Source organism: Anomaloglossus baeobatrachus, chromosome 2, assembly GCF_048569485.1.
Source record: "Anomaloglossus baeobatrachus isolate aAnoBae1 chromosome 2, aAnoBae1.hap1, whole genome shotgun sequence".
Lineage (NCBI taxonomy): Eukaryota > Metazoa > Chordata > Amphibia > Anura > Aromobatidae > Anomaloglossus > Anomaloglossus baeobatrachus.
This window is the reverse complement of record NC_134354.1, coordinates 794,480,004-794,502,549: the sequence shown is the minus strand read 5'-3', so window position 1 is coordinate 794,502,549 and position 22,546 is coordinate 794,480,004. Positions and strand designations below refer to the sequence as shown.

The window sequence follows — 22,546 nt, the reverse complement described above, 5'->3', positions numbered from 1 at the left end:
CAGACGGGGGCGCCACGTACAGAGGAAGGGTCTGGACATAACACTGCGACCAGTCACCAATCAATGTCTGCACACCGGCCCGCAGGAGAATCCTACAGAAATCACCGCGCTGCGAGAAAGTGTTCACCCCCCTCCAGATATCACCCCCGAAGCACAGAATATAAGAAAGGAGTAAGGACACAACGGAGCGACGTTCCCCCCCCCCCCAGCAGGACGGTGATGACAGCACTGGGGGTCCCAGGACAGGGAAGATGTGGGGGGTCCTGCCTCATGTTATCAGGGGCCGGATGTAAACCTGACTAAGTGTCCAATCACCGTCGACTCCCGTTAAAGGGATCGTCCACGAGCTCGAGTGCGGCCTCCTCTAAAGTCACCACTGAGCTCGACAGTGATTTAACCGCTGCAGCCAATCAGCAGCCACTAATCAGTCCGCCATGACAGTACTGAAGGCCTCAGCCAATCAGATGTTTTTTTATCTTTTTTTGTGCAAAAGTGAAGGTTTTTTTTCCTCTTGTTAAAGGCTTCACATTTGGGGCCGGTAACGCAGGGGGCCGGTAACGCAGGGGGCCGGTAACGCAGGGGGCCGGTAACGCAGGGGGCCGACCCCTGCACTGAGCAGACCGCGTGTGTCACCCAGCTCCTCACCCCCCCCATGACTATAGCGGGGTCCCCAGCCCTAGTCAGTACAGCCGCCCGCCGTCTGGTGACTGTGCCCCCTGCCACATGGTCACCTGTGCAGCCATCACCCGCAGAGGATGCACCGGCAGCTCACGGCCTCCTGCTATGACTCTGTCCACGTACGCACCCCCCGGTGCCTGGTAGTCCCCCCCCCCACTGCCTGAATACCACCCATGCAAGAGCCTAGTGCATTATGGGAAATCAGACCCACGGCACCTGCAGAGTAAATCATCGCCCACACATTGGCTGCTTGGCCTGTGCCATTTAATCAAGGGGGGAGGAAGGGGGGGGGGTGTGTGCGGGATTTGGAAATTGGGCGCAGTCAGCCCCTCTCTACCTGAGGTGGAGGGGTGAGTTTTCCATTGAGCATGGCCTGTTGCGGGGGTGGCTGCTGTCCGGGAGGGGGCAGGGTGGCTGCTTTCAGTTTCTTGGATTCGGCGGTGGTCGCGGCGGCGGTGTCCTCTTCGTCGTCGGAGTCTTGCAGCCCGTACTTAGAGAAATGCTTCACCTGCGGAAGAGAAGAGAGAAGTCTCCATCAGTCACAGGCTCAGGACACGGGCGGTCACCAGAATGTACCCCAAGATCAGCGGCAGGCACCGCTCATCACCAGAGACCGCACCACCGCAGTGTGACCGCTGCTGTACATCTACATACCCGGCATCACTGGGGACCGCACCACCGCAGTGTGACCGCTGCTGTACATCTACATGCCCGGCATCACTGGGGACCGCACCACCGCAGTGTGACCGCTGCTGTACATCTACATGCCCGGCATCACTGGGGACCGCACCACCGCAGTGTGACCGCTGCTGTACATCTACATGCTCGGCATCACTGGGGACCGCACCACCGCAGTGTGACCGCTGCTGTACAACATCTACATACCCGGCATCACTGGGGACCACACCACCGCAGTGTGACCGCTGCTGTACAGCTACATACCCGGCATCACTGGGGACCGCACCACCACAGTGTGACCGCTGCTGTACAACATCTACATACCCGGCATCACTGGGGACCGCACCACCACAGTGTGACCGCTGCTGTACAACATCTACATACCCGGCATCACTGGGGACCGCACCACCACAGTGTGACCGCTGCTGTACAACATCTACATACCCGGCATCACTGGGGACCGCACCACTGCAGTGTGACCGCTGCTGTACAACATCTACATACCCGGCATCACTGGGGACCGCACCACCACAGTGTGACCGCTGCTGTACAACATCTACATACCCGGCATCACTGGGGACCGCACCACTGCAGTGTGACCGCTGCTGTACATCTACATGCCCGGCATCACTGGGGACCGCACCACCGCAGTGTGACCGCTGCTGTACATCTACATGCCCGGCATCACTGGGGACCGCACCACCGCAGTGTGACCGCTGCTGTACAACATCTACATGCCCGGCATCACTGGGGACCACACCACCGCAGTGTGACCGCTGCTGTACATCTACATACCCGGCATCACTGGGGACCGCACCACCAGTGTGACCGCTGCTGTACATCTACATACCCGGCATCACTGGGGACCGCACCACCGCAGTGTGACCGCTGCTGTACAACATCTACATGCCCGGCATCACTGGGGACCACACCACCGCAGTGTGACCGCTGCTGTACAACATCTACATGCCCGGCATCACTGGGGACCACACCACCGCAGTGTGACCGCTGCTGTACATCTACATACCCGGCATCACTGGGGACCGCACCACCACAGTGTGACCGCTGCTGTACATCTACATACCCGGCATCACTGGGGACCGCACCACCACAGTGTGACCGCTGCTGTACATCTACATGCCCGGCATCACTGGGGACCGCACCACCACAGTGTGACCGCTGCTGTACATCTACATGCCCGGCATCACTGGGGACCGCACCACCGCAGTGTGACCGCTGCTGTACATCTACATGCCCAGCATCACTGGGGACCGCACCTGTACATCTACATGCCCGGCATTACTGGGGACCGCACCACCGCAGTGTGACCGCTGCTGTACAACATCTACATACCCGGCATCACTGGGGACCGCACCACTGCAGTGTGACCGCTGCTGTACAGCTACATACCCAGCATCACTGGGGACCGCACCACCGCAGTGTGACCGCTGCTGTACAACATCTACATACCCGGCATCACTGGGGACCGCACCACTGCAGTGTGACCGCTGCTGTACATCTACATACCCGGCATCACTGGGGACCGCACCACCGCAGTGTGACCGCTGCTGTACAACATCTACATGCCCGGCATCACTGGGGACCGCACCACCGCAGTGTGACCGCTGCTGTACGTCTACATACCCGGCATCACTGGGGACCGCACCACCGCAGTGTGACCGCTGCTGTACGTCTACATACCCGGCATCACTGGGGACCGCACCACCGCAGTGTGACCGCTGCTGTACAACATCTACATGCCCGGCATCACTGGGGACCGCACCACCGCAGTGTGACCGCTGCTGTACAACATCTACATGCCCGGCATCACTGGGGACCGCATCACCGCAGTGTGACCGCTGCTGTACAGCTACATACCCGGCATCACTGGGGACCGCACCACCGCAGTGTGACCGCTGCTGTACATCTACATGCCCGGCATCACTGGGGACCGCACCACCGCAGTGTGACCGCTGCTGTACATCTGCCCGGCATCACTGGGGACGCTCTGACCCCCGGACCTCACACATAGCATGTGACAGAGCAGAATGCACAGGAATATAACCGCCATACACCTTCCTGCACACACCAGGCGTCACCGCCGCTCGCTGCAGCTTGTACCGCCGCGGCAGGATCTGACACTCTCACAGCCGCACCTTGAACACCCAGGAGCCGGTCTCGGGACGATACTCCTTGAACTGGGCTCCTTGTTTCCGGGAGGCGGCTTCCAGCTTGTTCTTGTAGTTCATCTCCTCCAGCCGCTCCGGGCTCTTGATCAGCACACGGGTGGTCTTATCGATCGGCCACACTTCATTCAGGGTCACCTCGGCGGGCCTGGGACAGAGCAGATGGGAAAAGGCACAAATGACAGTCTGGGGGTCTCCATCCCCTCCTGGGACAGAGCAGATGGGAGAAGGCACAAATGACAGTCTGGGGGTCTCCATCCCCTCCTGGGACAGAGCGGATGGGAAAAGGCACAAGTGACAGTCTGAGGGGTCTCCATCCCCTCCTGGGACAGAGCGGATGAGAAAAGGCACAAAGTGACAGTCTGGGGGTCTCCATCCCCTCCTGGGACAGAGCGGATGGGAAAAGGCACAAGTGACAGTCTGAGGGGTCTCCATCCCCTCCTGGGACAGAGCGGATGAGAAAAGGCACAAGTGACAGTCTGGGGGTCTCCATCCCCTCCTGGGACAGAGCGGATGAAAAAAGGCACAAGTGACAGTCTGGGGGTCTCCATCCCCTCCTGGGACAGAGCGGATGGGAAAAGGCACAAGTGACAGTCTGGGGGTCTCCATCCCCTCCTGGGACAGAGCGGATGGGAAAAGGCACAAGTGACAGTCTGGGGGGTCTCCATCCCCTCCTGGGTCTTATTTCCTCCCCATTTTCTAGGTGTGATTTTCTGCAGACTTCGCCTCATCGGTCTTATTATTTGTGGGTCTCGTTAGTTTTTTGCCCATTATCGGAGACACGCCCCTACTTTCCCCATCGGTGGAGCAGGAGCCTGAATCGTACGGGCCGGGTGGAGAGTTGGGTGGGAGCTGCCTCCTAAATAACCTGCATTAACCCCTTTCAAGAACGCAATGAGGGGCTGTACCTGTTGAGCCCCTCCCCCACAGGCGGCTTATTTCCGTCGTCCGTGTACACGATCACCTCCTTATTTCGGATATGGACGATCTCGTCCAGGTTCAGGTTCAGGAGGTCGACCAGTCCTTCAAAATAGATGGATCCGTAGCCTGCGGGAGACGAGAGGAAGACAAGGAAAACATCAGCAGCAGCGGAGACCACAAGAGGGGACCACAGAGGGGGCGACAAGAGGGGGCGGACGGAGGACGCAGATCCCTCCAGGTCTCTGCGCAACGCACCACATCACATAGCACCTACAATCCCCTCCCTGCGCTCCAGCAGAAAGGGGGCATCTACAGTCACCCTGATGGTCCAAAGCATGGAGGGGGCATCTACAGTCACCCTGATGGTCCAAAGCATGGAGGGGGCATCTACAGTCACCCTGATGGTCCAAAGCATGGAGGGGGCATCTACAGTCACCCTGATGGTCCAAAGCATGGAGGGGGCATCTACAGTCACCCTGATGGTCCAAAGCATGGAGGGGGCATCTACAGTCACCCTGATGGTCCAAAGCATGTAGGGGGCATCTACAGTCACCCTGATGGTCCAAAGCATGTAGGGGGCATCTACAGTCACCCTCATGGTCCAAAGCATGTAGGGGGCATCAACAGCCCCCTGATGGTCCAAAGCATGGAGGGGGCATCTACAGTCCTCCTGATGGCCAAAGCATGGAGGGGGCATCTACAGCCCTCCTGATGGTCCAAAGCATGGAGGGGGCATCTACAGCCCTCCTGATGGTCCAAAGCATGGAGGGGGCATCTACAGTCCTCCTGATGGTCCAAAGCATGGAGGGGGCATCTACAGTCCTCCTGATGGTCCAAAGCATGGAGGGGGCATCTACAGTCACCCTGATGGTCCAAAGCATGGAGGGGGCATCTACAGTCACCCTGATGGTCCAAAGCATGGAGGGGGCATCTACAGTCACCCTGATGGTCCAAAGCATGGAGGGGGCATCTACAGTCACCCTGATGGTCCAAAGCATGGAGGGGGCATCTACAGTCACCCTGATGGTCCAAAGCATGGAGGGGGCATCTACAGTCACCCTGATGGTCCAAAGCATGGAGGGGGCATCTACAGCCACCCTGATGGTCCAAAGCATGGAGGGGGCATCTACAGCCCTCCTGATGGTCCAAAGCATGGAGGGGGCATCTACAGCTCTCCTGATGCCCAAAGCATGGAGGGGGCATCTACAGCCCTCCTGATGGCCCAAAGCATGGAGGGGGCATCTACAGCCCTCCTGATGGCCCAAAGCATGGAGGGGGCATCTACAGCCCTCCTGATGGCCCAAAGCATGGAGGGGGCATCTACAGCCCCCTGATGGTCCAAAGCATGGAGGGGGCATCTACAGTCCTCCTGATGGTCTAAAGCATGGAGGGGGCATCTACAGTCCTCCTGATGGTCTAAAGCATGGAGGGGGCATCTACAGTCCTCCTGATGGTCTAAAGCATGGAGGGGGCATCTACAGTCCTCCTGATGGTCCAAAGCATGGAGGGGGCATCTACAGTCCTCCTGATGGTCCAAAGCATGGAGGGGGCATCTACAGTCCTCCTGATGGTCTAAAGCATGGAGGGGGCATCTACAGCCCTCCTAATGGCCAAAGCATGGAGGGGGCATCTACAGCCCTCCTGATGGCCAAAGCATGGAGGGGGCATCTACAGCCCTCCTGATGGTCCAAAGCATGGAGGGGGCATCTACAGTCACCCTGATGGTCCAAAGCATGGAGGGGGCATCTACAGCCCTCCTGATGGCCCAAAGCATGGAGGGGGCATCTACAGCCCTCCTGATGGCCCAAAGCATGGAGGGGGCATCTACAGCCCTCCTGATGGCCCAAAGCATGGAGGGGGCATCTACAGCCCTCCTGATGGTCCAAAGCATGGAGGGGGCATCTACAGCCCTCCTGATGGCCCAAAGCATGGAGGGGGCATCTACAGCCCTCCTGATGGCCCAAAGCATGGAGGGGGCATCTACAGCCCTCCTGATGGCCCAAAGCATGGAGGGGGCATCTACAGCCCCCTGATGGTCCAAAGCATGGAGGGGGCATCTACAGCCCTCCTGATGGTCCAAAGCATGGAGGGGGCATCTACAGTCACCCTGATGGAAAAAGCATGGAGGGGGCATCTACAGCCCTCCTGATGGTCCAAAGCATGGAGGGGGCATCTACAACCCTCCTGATGGTCCAAAGCATGGAGGGGGCATCTACAGCCCTCCTGATGGCCAAAGCATGGATGGAGCTTCTGCAGTCCAGATGATGTTCCAGGGCAGAGAGGGGGCATAGACCGCCCCCCCCCCCCCCCGGCGCTCCAGGGCAGCAGGGGTGCATGTTCGGCCCCTTTCTATAATCTGGTAGTGGTGCAGACACGGCGGAGCGGCTCCGGCACTGGTGCACAGCCCCCCGCCCAGTGCTCCCAGATGAGGCCGGATGGCACCGGATCGGGTCCTTTGCTGACAATGCACACCAGCGATACCCCCAGCATGAGCCCTAATAGGGGGAGGGTCCTCCCAGCATCACATACCTGTGCCCCCCCCACCCCACTCACCTCTGCGGCCAATAGTGAAGCCGTCTACAATGCACTTGCCGTCCTCCTCCACCATCTTGGCCAGCTCCTCCATGGGGGGGATGGTGTAGTAGCCTTCTCTGCTCAGCACAATGCCTGGGGGAGACACGAGTCAGATACACACACACACGGGTCAGATACACACGGGTTCTGCTCCCCGCCAGCCACTGTGTGCCGGTCACTCACCCGCTGGGTGCGGCGGCCCATCATGGAGGATCTCCTCCTCTGTCAGCGAGCTCTCCTCCGCGCTGCCGTCCACACTATTCCGCAGAGCGCTGCGCATGTTCAGCGCCACGATTGTGTCGTCCATGCTGTTCACGCGCTTCTTCTCGTGGCTTGGAGGCAGCGGTTTTGATGGTGGAGGGGGGTAGTATGCAGAGACGTCCTCGTCGTGCTCGCCGTCCACCTCGGAGCTGCCCTTCTCGTTGACTCTGAAATCACAAGGCCTCAGTTACATACACTCCCTGTGGAGACCCCGGCGGAGGCAGCAGCGGCCGTGCGGACCCTCACCCGTCATTCTCCGGGTATCTGGCTGGAGACGGCACCTCCTCCGTCTCGGTGCGGGACGGCGAGGCCAGATTGCTGATGTTCAGGTTCTTTAACACCAACTTCTTTATGCTCTTCCTGTGAAGCAGAACATAACGGGCGTCACACGCAGGATTAACCCTCACACTCCCCTCTAACCTCATCCACTGACCACCAGCTCACCTGGGCATGAAGGCTCCATTGGAGAGCGACGGCTCGTCATCGTCCAGACCATCGAACAGTTGTGACTTTGCGGTTCCGGCGGTCTGCAGCGCTTTTGGGCGCACTTTGGTGGCGGGGCGAGGGGTGAGCTTGTAGTGAGTTGGGGTGGTTAGAGCTTTCTGTGCAGCGGGATTGGTGGGCTTCAGGCGCTAACAGAACAACGACAGTCACTACCTGAAGGGGGACACCGCATTGTACACCATCACATACCGCCACTCACCTCCTCCTTCTTCTTCGGATCTGAGATAGGGTTTCGGAAGAGAGGCGAATCCCCATAAGGAGAATAGGCGAGCGCAGTGAGCTGCTGCTGGAGGACGAGCTGCTGGGCCGCCGACGCCCCCGAGTCACTCAGAGCTGAAATCAAGAGGCAGACATGACAGTGAGGGCCCTGTGTGCGGCAGGGCCACCGGCTACCCCCAAAGGCCGGCAGGGCCGCCCGCTCCCCCCCAACCCGGCAGGGCCGCCCGCTCCCCCCCAGCCCGGCAGGGCAACTGGCCCACGCTGTGACTGTTAGGGTAGCCTGGGCTATAGATTGTTTGTTCAAATGTAATAAGATGATCTGTGTATGTTAGTAATCAAAATATAGATGTCACTGCATAAAGATCTGTGTGTCTATATGGCAATCGCACAGATGCCATAATATGATTCTAAGCTGTATATTCAAGAAAGGGTTAACCAGAGATGATGAAGCCAGAATGAACAATGAACAGTGAAGGTTTTCACAGTGAAAGTCTTATCAGTGGTTTCACACAAAGGAGGAATGTAGTGTTCTCTGTGGGGTGAAATGTGTGTTTCTACGCTTCTCCTCCAACCTCCTCAAAACCTCCCTATACGGCTTCAATGTATGAGAAAAGATAGATTTTGATACTTTGTACATGTCTGAAGGCTGAAAGGTTATACTAATATCTGATCTGGGCGGCACGGTGGCTCAGTGGTTAGCACTGTAGTCTTGTGGTGGCTCAGTGGTTAGCACTGCAGTCTTGCAGCACTGGGATCCTGGGTTCAAATCCCACCAAGGACACCATCTGCAAAGAGTTTGTATGTTCCCCCCGTGTTTGCGTGGGTTTCCTCCGGATACTCCAGTTTCCTACCACACTCCAAAGACATACAGATAGGGACTTTAGATTGTGAGCCCCAATGGGGACAGCATTGCCAATGTATGTAAAGCGCTGTGGAATTAATAACGCTATATAAATGAATAAAATTATTATCTATTCTTTACACGAGTCAGTCGCCTATACTGGCTCAAACAGTGAACACGTCTCGTTGTGATCATTGTCTAATTCATGAATATCTGTACAGATAGCCAATTTGGCCCGTACCTCTGGATTTGCCCTTAACAAAGACTCCATTAGCAGTCTTACATAAATTTCTCCCTTGATAGTTGGCGCCCAACGTGGGGCCCCTCCAAGGACGCATTGCCAACCTGGAAATACCGATTGTTTGGACGTTGCGGACTGAGACCTCCCTCCACTCCAATTAGGCTGATCGCCTCCAACCCCAGTGAGTGTTACATACTGTGTATTCACTGCCGATGTGGTTGATCTTGGAGAGGAGGAAGTGACGGGCTGTGTGTCCCTATCTGTGTTAAAAGGTACCCGATTGTGACTCGGGGGTAGTGCCCGCTGGGGCTCAGTAGCACGATCCCAGCCCTGAGGTGTGGATCAAGAGTGCCACACGGGATCCAGAGGACGGTTGTTAGGGCAGGAAAGACTGTGGTGGCCGAATATAGCTAGTTAGACGAAGCCGGTCTGTAATTAAAGATGCGGGCGGGGGACACACACCCGTGATTGAAGATGGGGATTAGGACGTTAAATTGGTACAGCTGACCAAGTCTGGAGGCTGGGACATTCTTGTATGTGCACATGCATTTTTTGTACGTCGTCCTCCTTTTATGGGATACATGCCGTATGCCCTTGATCGAAGAGTGCTTAGGACAATAAATTGGTGCAGCTGGTCAAGTCCGGAGAGCAGGACATTTTTGTACGTTCTCCTCCTGTCAATGGATACCCTTATATTACTATAAAGCTAAGGAAGCGGCTAGTATAGACGTGTGGCCTTAAGTACCGGCCGGACTATAACGCACACCGCATAGTCATAAATTAGTGTAATCCGGACACCACCAAGACAGCAAAAATGTTCAGACGGAGGAAACAGAAAGCTGAAAGGCCGGAAGGTAACAACAGATTGTTGATTGATGCGGAATTGTTTGGCAGAGTAACGCAGATATTGCTATCAGAAGGATACATTGAGGTCAAAGATGAAAATGAGCGAGGAGATGTGTTTTACTATAGGTCACCCAAGTCTGAGGATGGTTTTAGGGGCACTCGGGAAGGTTGTTTTGTTGCTACTTTGCAGCCTGATCCTGGACAAACTGAGCTACTCACAGATGTTGCGGTCCCACCCACTGGCCAGAATCCCTCAACTCTTTCTGTACTGCCCACACCGGCCTTAGTTCCCTCTGTCCCAGCACCCACCTCACAGTTAGTAGAGCCACCACCCACAACCCGACATTGACCCCGCCCACTCCTGCCTCTATCCATCCAGAAGTACCAATTGAGAAACCGCCCCCATAGGACCCAGCCCGCTGCACATGTTACCAGTGTGGCTACCAGAACATAGACTGGAGAGATGGGTGTAATAATTGTGCAGCTCACTGCCCACACCTAAGTCATGGCCATAAACCTGTCCCAATCCTCCCGGTTTTAACTCCCGGAGGAGGTTACTATGTGCCTCTTCTACACCAGAGAACAACCAAGCAGACTCAGGAGTTGTTATCCACACCCATACCCCTGGCCCCTCCTGTACCTGCAATGCGGTCTCTCCCCCCACCGGCCAGTCTGGCGTCACGCTCCCCAGTTACCAATCCCCTCCCCCTGGATCCCCCTCCTTCCTCTAGGACACGCAGTGAGCCTTACTCCAAACCTGACGAGGATCAGCCCTCACCCAAACACGTCCCCTTCAACCCCACCCAGTAAGCAGCATTAATCCACTGCCTGCCAGATCCCGAAATTAACCCTATGCGATTTTATAAAGAAATGCTACAGGTCCATCAGTGGTATTTAGCTGCTCGGAAGGACCTTTATAATCTCACTAAGGTAGAAGCAGGAGACAGTTTAACCATCCCCTTTATTGGAGGTCTGCAAACAGACCTTAAGGACATAGTAATGTCCACTCGACCAGAGGTCATAAATCTTCCTACCAAAGATGCTATCCTGGTTGCTAAAAGTTTCCAGAAAAGTCTGGTAAAGCATCCAGCCCCGAAATCTAAAAAGAATGCCCCAACATTGGTGTATACTAACACACCAGCGCAGCCCTTACCACAGCCCATGCCCCAACAGGGCCCAAACCCTGTATACGTACCTCCAAACCAAAGTAGCAGCAAGAATACTGCCCTATGCAGCAGCAGCCACAGTTCTTTCAGCCACAGCGTATTCAACAGCAACCAAACCCCATTGTGAATCCGTACCGGTCCAACAATACATCCAATCAGCGTTTTGGCAATAAGCAACAAACCCAACAAAGCCAGTATTTGATCTGTTGGCGTTGTGGTCAGCCCGTTCACTATCGAAGAAAGTGTCATGCCCCCCAATCCCAGTGTTTGGCCGGGTACCATTAAAACCATAACCAAAACCTGCAGCACATATATCCACAATGCAGGTGTGGCCAACTAGATTCTGCCGTGATGGTCAGTTCAAAGCAGGGGTTTTCTACAGCTTTAGATGTCGCAGGGGCCCCTACTGAATTCATGGTGGACACTGGGTTGGCCAATTCTATTGTTAAAATATCTGATATACCACCTGATCACACCCTGCCCCTTTCTGATGACGTCCTTACCTGGTGGGCGTAGACGGATTACCCACTACGCAAACTCTAACCATTCCTCTACTGGTAGGACCTTTCCCAGAAATTTACAACCAGTTTGTGTTGTCAAACAACCTATCCAGCCAATTTACTAAAATCTGATTTGTTAAATAAATTAAAGGCCCCCATAAATGATGGAGCAGGAGGTATTACTCTCACCCTGACTAAACCAAATTCCCCAGAAGGGTGCGAGTAGACTTGCCTCCTACGGGCACTCCCCACTGTGATGCTCTCTATGCCATGTACTGATAAATCTGATGTAGAACATTATGGTCAAAAGGGCCTAATGATGAGGGTAAACTCCCTGTAGATCCAGTAATGATCTACCTGAAGCCAGGTGTGCCTTTTCCCAGAGTATCACAGTATCCCTTCAAATCAGCCCAAGAAGCGGATCTCCAAGGCCAAATTGTGAATTTTGCCAAATTAGTACAAAACCCCCCCCCCAAAAATAAAGGGCGTAGCAGGCATATTAGATAGACATATTTTTCAAAGCCTGTTATAAGAATGATCTAATGCATATTTCTTTTAGTTTTTGTTTTTATAGATGGAACAAGATATTGGTCGATTCTGCACGGGATATGCTACGGTTTACACAACATGAGGTAGTCTAAATTTGAACCACTCTCTCCCCTCCTATCGGTACAGGAAGAAGTGACATATTAATGCCTCTCTAGATGGGTGGAGCAGAAGTAGGTAAGATAGTAAGATAGTCGAAATACGTATGTAGGATGTAGATCTTTCCTGTTGTCAAATGAGCTAGGTATGCTGAAGATAAAGTCTAGATCTGAGCTGATGGAATCGGATGGAGATCCCCGCACAGGTGCAGCTGACCAAGAAGCAGTGAACGGGCCTAGAGTTGAAGAGCCCTTTACCAATGCAAACCAGGACCATACCTCGGTGGCACCTGTCACGTCAGTGACTTCTGTCACTCCTTGTGTTCTTAAATCCCTACAGGAACAAGCAAATCAACAAGGAATGGAGTGTGAGACGCAGGGAGCCAGCTGACTGAGGAAGGTCTGTGGATGAAGGGCGGTAAGCTTTCTCTGCCATGAGATCTCTTCTTCATGATGGCCCAAGTAACTTATGGACTAAAATCTGTGAAAAATAAATAGTGTGCGCTTTGGTGACACAAGGGTTCAGTACCCAGGTAGGCAAACTCACCCGGTCTTGTAAAAAACGTCCTTAAAACAATGTGAAAACCCCCCCCCCCCAAAAAAAAAAAACAGAAGAGTCCGCGGAAACACCCTGCACCTGCTCTACCCATTTTTAGAGCCTGCAAACTGATTATTGATGTATATCATGAGCGTGTTGTATGCAAGTCTGTGCGTGTTGTGTAGCTTTCTCTCCAGGTTTGGTCAGAGGCATTCCAGTGCAGAAAACAACGTCATTGCTGAAATCCACATAATGCAAGTGGTATGTAAAAAACAAAGAAAAAAACAAAACTAAAGTTGTGAACCAATGCGTGTTTTGTTTCCCTTTAGTAATAAATAGGGCTATTTGTGGGATGTTTTTTGGTTTAGCACAAGGCACGTACAATTTTCATATGATTGACTAAATAGTGGAATAAACAAGTGTATTTTCTAATTTCAGATCCTAAATCAGAGTTAGTAGTATATGGTCTTCAGTCAGGAGACTGATTAATCCTAAAAGGACAAGCGAGAAAGAGCCATGAGTCAAGATTAGATGAGTTGATCCAACTTCTTCCAACCAGAGAAATTTCGATGAAGCTCAACGGCAGGACAACAAGGATTCACGCCCCGCATTGCAGAAGGGTCGATCCACCGGAGCTGCACTGAGCGTCTTGCTCATATTTATCCTTTTCAAAAAGACCTGTACAGTCTCAGACCATCATTGCCAAAACAGTTCGAAAGGAGGACTGAGGGTATGTGCGCACGTTGCTTTTTACCTGCTTTTTACCTGCTTTTTTGCTGCTTTTTCTTCTGCGCTGTTTAATGCCAAAATGGATGTGTTCTTCTATTCAAGCAAAGTCTATGGGAATTTGGGTTTCTTGTTCACACTATGTTGTTCAAAATGCTGCCTTTTTGAGGCAGAACTTTGGTCAAAAACTCAGCTTTTCAAAGAAGCAACATGTCAATTGTTTTTGCCATTTGGGTTTTGCACTGCAAAGCTGAGTTTTTGACCAAAGTTCTGCCACAAAAAGGCAGCATTTTGAACAACATAGTGTGAACAAGAAACCCAAATTCCCATAGACTTTGCTTGAATAGAAGAACACATCCATTTTGGCATTAAACAGCGCAGAAGAAAAAGCAGCAAAAAAGCAGGTAAAAAGCAACGTGCGCACATACCCTTAGAGAGCCTTGAGACATGGGAAAGTCCAACTACAAAGGGTGAGGACTCGCCTAGGGGTCCTTGGTCTCAAACCGGTGAAGAAATCCCATTCCCCTCTCCGCCCATGCCTCAACGCTCAGTCAGGCAGGATTTCCCAACAGATCTTTCTTCCCCTTTTCCTAAGGGAACGCAGTACCCTTAGTATTCGGAAATGGCAGAAGTGTGTCAAGAGGGGACTGTTGAGGGTACGAATTGAGTAACCTAAAATACTTCAGCCATTTCACAAACCCAAATATGTGGTCCAGTTGATGTAACCTAACAATTTATAAATGTTTTTGTCTCCTACTAAGTCATATGAATATTCAGTGTTTTCCTTAATATAAAATGCCAGCTGTTGACTCTCTAATTTCGGGATAAGTTTTGGAAGAGCCTATCGTGAAGATGTTCAAAGATCCTGAAACAACTGAAGCAGAAAGTGGCTGCTATTTCACCCATTATTCCAGAAGGTTTCTCTAAGTCAGCGCCACAAACTGTTCACATGAAGTCTCGTGATGTTTGGTACTTTATCAAGAGCAGATCACCAAGGTTCACGATGTGGACCTAAATGGACTAGCACTGACCAAGTATCCTCTTTGTTTAATATTTGGGAAAAAGAACCACAGAATCTGTAGCAAATGTTTTTTTGGTTATGTGCTAATCTCAAAATAAGATCCAGATTCAATCTTCCTTGGTCAGGATAATGTGCCCTAATGAATGTAATAATGCCAATCCTAATAGCCCCTATAAAATCATAAAGTTATTTTTAATAAATCCTATAGAATGTAAGCCCGCAAGGGCAGGGCCCTCTTCCCTCTGCACTAGTCTTGTCTATTGTAACTTGTGTATGTATTCTGTATGTAACCCCTTCTCATGTACAACACCATGGAATCAATGGTGCTCGATAAATAAATAAGTTCCAAGGGGGGAGGGTCACAAATAAGTTCCAAATAAAATATATCTAAATGGGAAAATTATAAAATTGACAACATTTACAGATATCTTATTAAGGGGGGGCTGTGAAGGAAGCCTGGGCTATAGATTGTTTGTTCAAATGTAATAGGATTATCTGTGTATGTAAATAAATCAAAATAGAGATGTCACTGTGTGTCTATATGACAAATCGCACAGACGCCATAATATGATTCTAAGCTGTATGTTCAAGAAAGGGTTAACCAAAGATGATGAAGCCAGAATGAACAAGGAAGGTTTTCATAGTGAAAGTCTTATCAGTGGTTTCACACAAAGGAGGAATGTAGTGTTATCTGTGGGGTGAAGTATGTGTTTCTATGCTTCTAATCTAACCTCCCCAAAACCTCCCTATACGGCTTCGATGTATGAGAAAAAGACAGATTTTGATACTTTGTACATGTCTGAAGGCTGAAATGTTATTCTAATATCTGATCTATTCATTACAAGGGTCAGTCGCCTATACTGGCTTAAACAGTGAACACGTCTCATTGTGATCATTGATTCATTAATATCTGTACAGATAGCTAATTTGGCCCGTACCTCTGGATTTGCCCTGAACAAAGACTCCATTAGCAGTCTTACCTAAATTTCTCCCTTGACATGACAACATCCTCCGCAACAGTAAAACTCACCAACAGGAGCCTGAGCGCCTCCAAATCCCAGCCCTGTGCTGGCCGCATTAAACCCAGTGGAACCAAACGTGCCCGTCCCGAGGGCACCGAGTTTTGGCTGATTATTTCCGAACAGTGACGTCTGGCCGGTGTTCAGACCTGAGATGGGGAAACAGAGGGGACCGGTTATCAGGGTACACAGCGCTCCAGTGGTAAGAGCACAGGACTAAAGGGAAACAGGGGGACTGGTTATCAGGGCACACAGCGCTCCGGGGGTCATCACTCGGCAAAGCAAAGATGACAGCCGATGACTGCGCTGGTGCAGAAGCTCCAGGATAGTGAGGCCACGCCCTCAGCCGTCATCCTGCTTTGCGATTATACTATTAACACGTTCAGTGCATCATCCTCCTCCTCCTCCTCCTCCTCTCCCAGCAGAGGAGCCGGCGATCGCTCACCTCCCAATCAGAAGGCAACCAGCACAATGCAATCCTACCTTGTCCAAACCCGGTGCCGAGGCCGGGCCCAAGTGTCCCTGCTGCAGTCTTGTTACCAAAGAGACTGCTGCCCGTATTATTAGCTCCAAACCCTGCAGAAAGAGGGGGACATAAGACAGAGGGTGCGCAGAATAGTGAGTGCAGCTCTGGAGTATAATACAGGAGATCTCAGGATCAGTAATGTAATGTATGTACACAGTGACGGCATCAGCAGAATAGTGAGTGCAGCTCTGGAGTATAATACAGGAGATATCTCAGGATCAGTAATGTATGTACACAGTGACTGCACCAGCAGAATAGTGAGTGCAGCTCTGGAGTATAATACAGGAGATATCTCAGGATCAGTAATGTAATGTATGTACACAGTGACTGCACCAGCAGAATAGTGAGTGCAGCTCTGGAGTATAATACAGGAGATATCTCAGGATCAGTAATGTAATGTATGTACACAGTGACAGCAGCAGAATAGTGAGTGCAGCTCTGGAGTATAATACAGGCGGTAACTCAGGATCAGTAATGTATGTACACAGTGACTGCAGCAGCAGAATAGTGAGTGCAGCTCTGGAGTATAATACAGGAGGTAACTCAGGATCAGTAATGTATGTACACAGTGACTGCACCAGCAGAATAGTGAGTGCAGCTCTGGAGTATAATACAGGAGGTAACTCAGGATCAGTAATGTATGTACACAGTGACTGCACCAGTAGAATAGTGAGTGCAGCTCTGGAGGATAATACAGGAGGTAACTCAGGATCAGTAATGTATGTACACAGTGACTGCACCAGCAGAATAGTGAGTGCAGCTCTGGAGTATAATACAGGAGATATCTCAGGATCAGTAATGTAATGTATGTACACAGTGACTGCACCAGCAGAATAGTGAGTGCAGCTCTGGAGTATAATACAGGAGATATCTCAGGATCAGTAATGTATGTACACAGTGACTGCAGCAGCAGAATAGTGAGTGCAGCTCTGGAGTATAATACAGGAGATATCTCAGGATCAGTAATGTAATGTATGTACACAGTGACTGCACCAGCAGAATAGTGAGTGCAGCTCTGGAGTATAATACAGGAGATATCTCAGGATCAGTAATGTAATGTATGTACACAGTGACTGCACCAGCAGAATAGTGAGTGCAGCTCTGGAGTATAATACAGGAGATATCTCAGGATCAGTAATGTATGTACACAGTGACTGCAGCAGCAGAATAGTGAGTGCAGCTCTGGAGTATAATACAGGATGTAACTCAGGATCAGTAATGTAATGTATGTACACAGTGACTGCACCAGCAGAATAGTGAGTGCAGCTCTGGAGTACAGGCGTAAATAACAGTGCACTAATTAGAAATTATTAGGAAAGCCTTTCCTCATGTTATACTGACTGGACGTCTCTTTCCTTAAATAATAGTGAAGATTTCTTACCGAACAGCGTCCCGGAGCCGGTGCCGAATGCCGGGGCACTGGTCGTGGTCGTCCCGAATGCTGTTGGTTTGTTATTGAACAGCGTCTGTTACAGAAAATAAAAGATAAGAAATCTGCAACAAAACAGCGACCACAGAGAGGCCGCTCCACGCCGGGAGATCTGCTGTGCGCTGGTCCCCAATTTACGTACCGAATTTCCAACACCTCCGAACGGCGTATTACTGGCCTGGCCAAACAGATTGGTTCCCGTTCCAAAGGCCGAGCCGGCATTTGTGTTGGTGGCTGTGCCAAAGAGGCCGGTGGACTGTGTGGCCTGAGTGCTGCCAAAGAGACCCTGCGGAAGACATCACATGAAGCAAGCGAGCACACACGCATACATGAGTGCCGCGCGCACACATGCACAGGAGTGCCGGCACACGCACACACCACTCACCATCGTGCTGGTCTGCGGCTGCCCCAGCGTGTTGGTGTTTCCAAATGAAAAGCCAGCGTTCTGTGTGGTCGTGGCTGGGAATGGCTTATTAAACAAGCTCGTGGCTGGCTGGGCAGAGGCCTGGCCGAAAAGACTCCCGGTGTTTGCTCCAAACGTGCTGGTACCTGCAGACACAGTCACAATAAGCCCCCAGTCCAGGCTCCCCCCCCCCCCCTCCCCCAGTCCAGGCGCGCGCCCCCCCCCTCCCCCAGTCCAGGCGCGCGCCCCCCCCCTCCCCCAGTCCAGGCGCGCGCCCCCCCCCTCCCCCAGTCCAGGCGCGCGCCCCCCCCCTCCCCCAGTCCAGGCGCGCGCCCCCCCCCTCCCCCAGTCCAGGCGCGCGCCCCCCCCCTCCCCCAGTCCAGGCGCGCGCCCCCCCTCCCCCAGTCCAGGCGCGCGCTCCCCCCCCCCCTCCCCCAGTCCAGGCTCCCCCCCCCCCTCCCCCAGTCCAGGCTCCCCCCCCCCCCTCCCCCAGTCCAGGCTCCCCCCCCCCCCTCCCAGGCTCCCCCCCCCCCCCTCCCCTAGTCCAGGCTCCCCCCCCCCCCTCCCCCAGTCCAGGCTCCCCCCCCCTCCCCCAGTCCAGGCTCCCCCCCCCCCTCCCCCAGTCCAGGCTCCCCCCCCCCCTCCCCTAGTCCAGGCTCCCCCCCCCCCTCCCCCAGTCCAGGCTCCCCCCCCCCCCCTCCCCTAGTCCAGGCTCCCCCCCCCCTCCCCCAGTCCAGGCGCGCCCCCCCCTCCCCCAGTCCAGGCGGCCCCCTCCGGCACACATCTATGTTGGACCCATCACATACCTTGACCAAATGCATTTTTATTGCCAAAATGAAAAGCTGCTGCTGGACGGCGTCGCCCCAAAGAGCCCCGTGGAGGCGCTTGAAGTGGCTGTGGACGCCCCGAATAGGCTTGTAGCCGCGGCTGCTCCCACTGGATTCTGTGGCCCCTTCCTGTTGGCCTGATAATCTTCCAGACGCAGCTCCTACGGGAAGACACGGTCATCAGTGACCAAAACCAGACACGAGGCGGTCAGTGGTGGCCGTGGCCCCATCGCTCACCTCCAAAGACTTGCTCTCGTACTCCTTCATGGCGGTGATACACTGGTGCTTGGTACTGATGTTCGTGGTCACGCCGCCCTTCGCCATAGTGTCTGTTCCAGAAGGGGCCTGTAAACAAAAAAATAAATAATGTTAATCTTACCAGAGCCTTATGTTCCTTGTTCCGTCCACGGAGCCGTGACATCGGTCAGCGACTGCAGAGACTCACATTGAACTTGATGGTGGTCCCGGTGGGGGCTGCAGAGAACGTCGACGCCCCAAACAGGGTGCTGGATGTCCCTCCAAACGGATTGGCCGTGGTGTTTGTGTTGCCGAAGAGGCTGGTGGTGTTTGTACCCGTCCCAAAACCTACAGAGGGACAAGAGACCGATAAGGAAACCCAGAGAGACCTAAACCCAAGCCCTGGAGATCGGGGGGCACGCACTGCTGCTGAAGGTGGAGGGCTTCGTCTGACCAAAGGCATTGTTCTGGGACGAGAAGAGGCCACCTCCTGTGTTTGTGGCCCCAAATAAGGAGTTTGTGGCACCGGTGGACGTGCCGAAGCCAAAACCTGTGCTTGTGGAGGAGGGCGCTGTCTGGTTGAAGGTTCCGGTGCCGAAGAGTCCACCTGAGAGGAGTAAAGACCGCAATAAAATCACGAAGCACAACCACGTCCCCACAGAGCTCCCTCCACAACACGGGGCCTACCCCTCCTTCCCCTCCACAACACGGGGCCTACCCCTCCTTCCCCTCCACAACACGGGGCCTACCCCTCCTTCCCCTCCACAACACGGGGCCTACCCCTCCTTCCCCTCCACAACACGGGGCCTACCCCTCCTTCCCCTCCACAACACGGGGCCTACCCCTCCTTCCCCTCCACAACACGGGGCCTACCCCTCCTTCCCCTCCACAACACGGGGCCTACCCCTCCTTCCCCTCCACAACACGGGGCCTACCCCTCCTTCCCCTCCACAACACGGGGCCTACCCCTCCACAACACGGGGCCTACCCCTCCTTCCCCTCCACAACACGGGGCCTACCCCTCCTTCCCCTCCACAACACGGGGCCTACCCCTCCTTCCCCTCCACAACACGGGGCCTACCCCTCCTTCCCCTCCACAACACGGGGCCTACCCCTCCTTCCCCTCCACAACACGGGGCCTACCCCTCCTTCCCCTCCACAACACGGGGCCTACCCCTCCTTCCCCTCCACAACACGGGGCCTACCCCTCCTTCCCCTCCACAACACGGGGCCTACCCCTCCTTCCCCTCCACAACACGGGGCCTACCCCTCCTTCCCCTCCACAACACGGGGCCTACCCTCCTTCCCCTCCACAACACGGGGCCTACCCCTCCTTCCCCTCCACAACACGGGGCCTACCCCTCCTTCCCCTCCACAACACGGGGCCTACCCCTCCTTCCCCTCCACAACACGGGGCCTACCCCTCCTTCCCCTCCACAACACGGGGCCTACCCCTCCTTCCCCTCCACAACACGGGGCCTACCCCTCCTTCCCCTCCACAACACGGGGCCACCCCTCCTTCCCCTCCACAACACGGGGCCACCCCTCCTTCCCCTCCACAACACGGGGCCACCCCTCCTTCCCCTCCACAACACGGGGCCACCCCTCCTTCCCCTCCACAACACGGGGCCACCCCTCCTTCCCCTCCACAACACGGGGCCACCCCTCCTTCCCCTCCACAACACGGGGCCCCCCTCCTTCCCCTCCACAACACGGAGCCCCCCCTCCTTCCCCTCCACAACACGGAGCCCCCCCTCCTTCCCCTCCACAACACGGAGCCCCCCCTCCTTCCCCTCCACAACACGGAGCCCCCCCTCCTTCCCCTCCACAACACGGGGCCTCACCAGGTTTATTCTGCGTGTTTCCAAACAAACCGCCACTGTTGTTGTTGGTACCGAACGTTGAACTTCCAAACCCGGTAGCAGTCGCGGTTCCAAAACCGGAGCTGAGAATCAAAAACCAAAAACAGATTATTGATGACACGAGCGTAGCCCGCAGCAACTCCCGTCCAACGCCGATCAACCATCACACCAACGCCCGGCTAACACATGGGAGACGGTGTGCGTCACAGGCCCCGGAGGTCAGAAAGCCAAAAACCCACAGGACATCAGAAACACCCAGCAAAATGGCCTCGCGTGGAACAAGAGCGAGCGGCAGGACACACAATGGAGTGGGACGAGCGGGCAGCCAGAGGGGGGCCGGATACTTACTTTGCCCAAACGTTGATGTTGCTCCGAATGCTCCGGTGCCCCCTCCGAAAGGAGTACCAAACGATTTATTGAACATGTTTCTAAAGCTTCATAGACCTAGAAGAGAAGGAAACAAAGAGCCGTTACTTCAGAACCACAAAAGCTGACAGTCTATGGAGAACGGGCGAGACTGGCCGGATGAGCGGCGGTCCGCTGCGGAGAACGGGCGAGACTGGCAGGATGAGCGGCGGTCCGCTGTGGAGAACGGGCGAGACTGGCAGGATGAGCGGCGGTCCGCTGTGGAGAACGGGCGAGACTGGCCGGATGAGCGGCGGTCCCCTGTGGAGAACGGGCGAGACTGGCCGGATGAGCGGCGGTCCCCTGTGGAGAACGGGCGAGACTGGCCGGATGAGCGGCGGTCCCCTGTGGAGAACGGGCGAGACTGGCCGGATGAGCGGCGGTCCCCTGTGGAGAACGGGCGAGACTGGCCGGATGAGCGGCGGTCCCCTGTGGAGAACGGGCGAGACTGGCCGGATGAGCGGCGGTCCCCTGTGGAGAACGGGCGAGACTGGCCGGATGAGCGGCGGTCCGCTGTGGAGAACGGGCGAGAATGGCCGGATGAGCGGCGGTCCGCTGTGGAGAACGGGCGAGACTGGCCGGATGAGCGGCGGTCCGCTGTGGAGAACGGGCGAGACTGGCAGGATGAGCGGCGGTCCGCTGTGGAGAACGGGCGAGACTGGCCGGATGAGCGGCGGTCCGCTGTGGAGAACGGGCGAGACTGGCCGGATGAGCGGCGGTCCGCTGTGGAGAACGGGCGAGACTGGCCGGATGAGCGGCGGTCCGCTGTGGAGAACGGGCGAGACTGGCCGGATGAGCGGCGGTCCGCTGTGGAGAACGGGCGAGACTGGCCGGATGAGAGGCGGTCCGCTGTGGAGAACGGGCGAGACTGGCCGGATGAGCGGCGGTCCGCTGTGGAGAACGGGCGAGACTGGCCGGATGAGAGGCGGTCCGCTGTGGAGAACGGGCGAGACTGGCCGATGAGCGGCGGTCCGCTGTGGAGAACGGGCGAGACTGGCCGGATGAGAGGCGGTCCGTGTGTAATCCCCCCAACAAGGCCATCACTCACCCCTGTAACATCATGAGAAGAGTCAGAGACAGGTCGGCAGGTGCTTCTGTGTTACTGGCAGACTGAGGGCAGAGCGTCACAGGAGCAAGCAGAGCTGCAGTGTAAAGTATGTGGTCGGTGGGGCATAGCAGGAGTCGCCATTGATTGAGTGGGGGGAGGGGGGGGGGGGGTAAATTTGTGACCTCCCCGAACTCCAACAGACAAGGCAGCAAAGTGGGAATCAGAGGTCACTGCCGTCACATCAAA

General features: G+C 54.6%; 1 protein-coding gene across 1 annotated transcript in view; it reads right to left on the bottom strand.

The window, feature by feature from the left end:
• Window positions 1–22,546, bottom strand: part of NUP98 (nucleoporin 98 and 96 precursor) — an 82,672-nt gene that overhangs the window by 53,530 nt on the left and 6,596 nt on the right. The window contains 20 exon segments of the mRNA XM_075337699.1: window positions 1,016–1,186; window positions 3,513–3,690; window positions 4,451–4,589; window positions 7,017–7,130; window positions 7,221–7,465; window positions 7,545–7,658; window positions 7,743–7,930; window positions 8,002–8,135; window positions 15,575–15,712; window positions 16,047–16,139; window positions 17,471–17,555; window positions 17,661–17,804; window positions 17,904–18,067; window positions 18,728–18,755; window positions 18,757–18,909; window positions 18,986–19,093; window positions 19,194–19,333; window positions 19,410–19,592; window positions 20,830–20,930; window positions 21,192–21,291. Of these exon segments, the coding sequence (XP_075193814.1) occupies window positions 1,016–1,186; window positions 3,513–3,690; window positions 4,451–4,589; window positions 7,017–7,130; window positions 7,221–7,465; window positions 7,545–7,658; window positions 7,743–7,930; window positions 8,002–8,135; window positions 15,575–15,712; window positions 16,047–16,139; window positions 17,471–17,555; window positions 17,661–17,804; window positions 17,904–18,067; window positions 18,728–18,755; window positions 18,757–18,909; window positions 18,986–19,093; window positions 19,194–19,333; window positions 19,410–19,592; window positions 20,830–20,930; window positions 21,192–21,271 (2,700 nt within the window). The 5' untranslated portion in view covers window positions 21,272–21,291.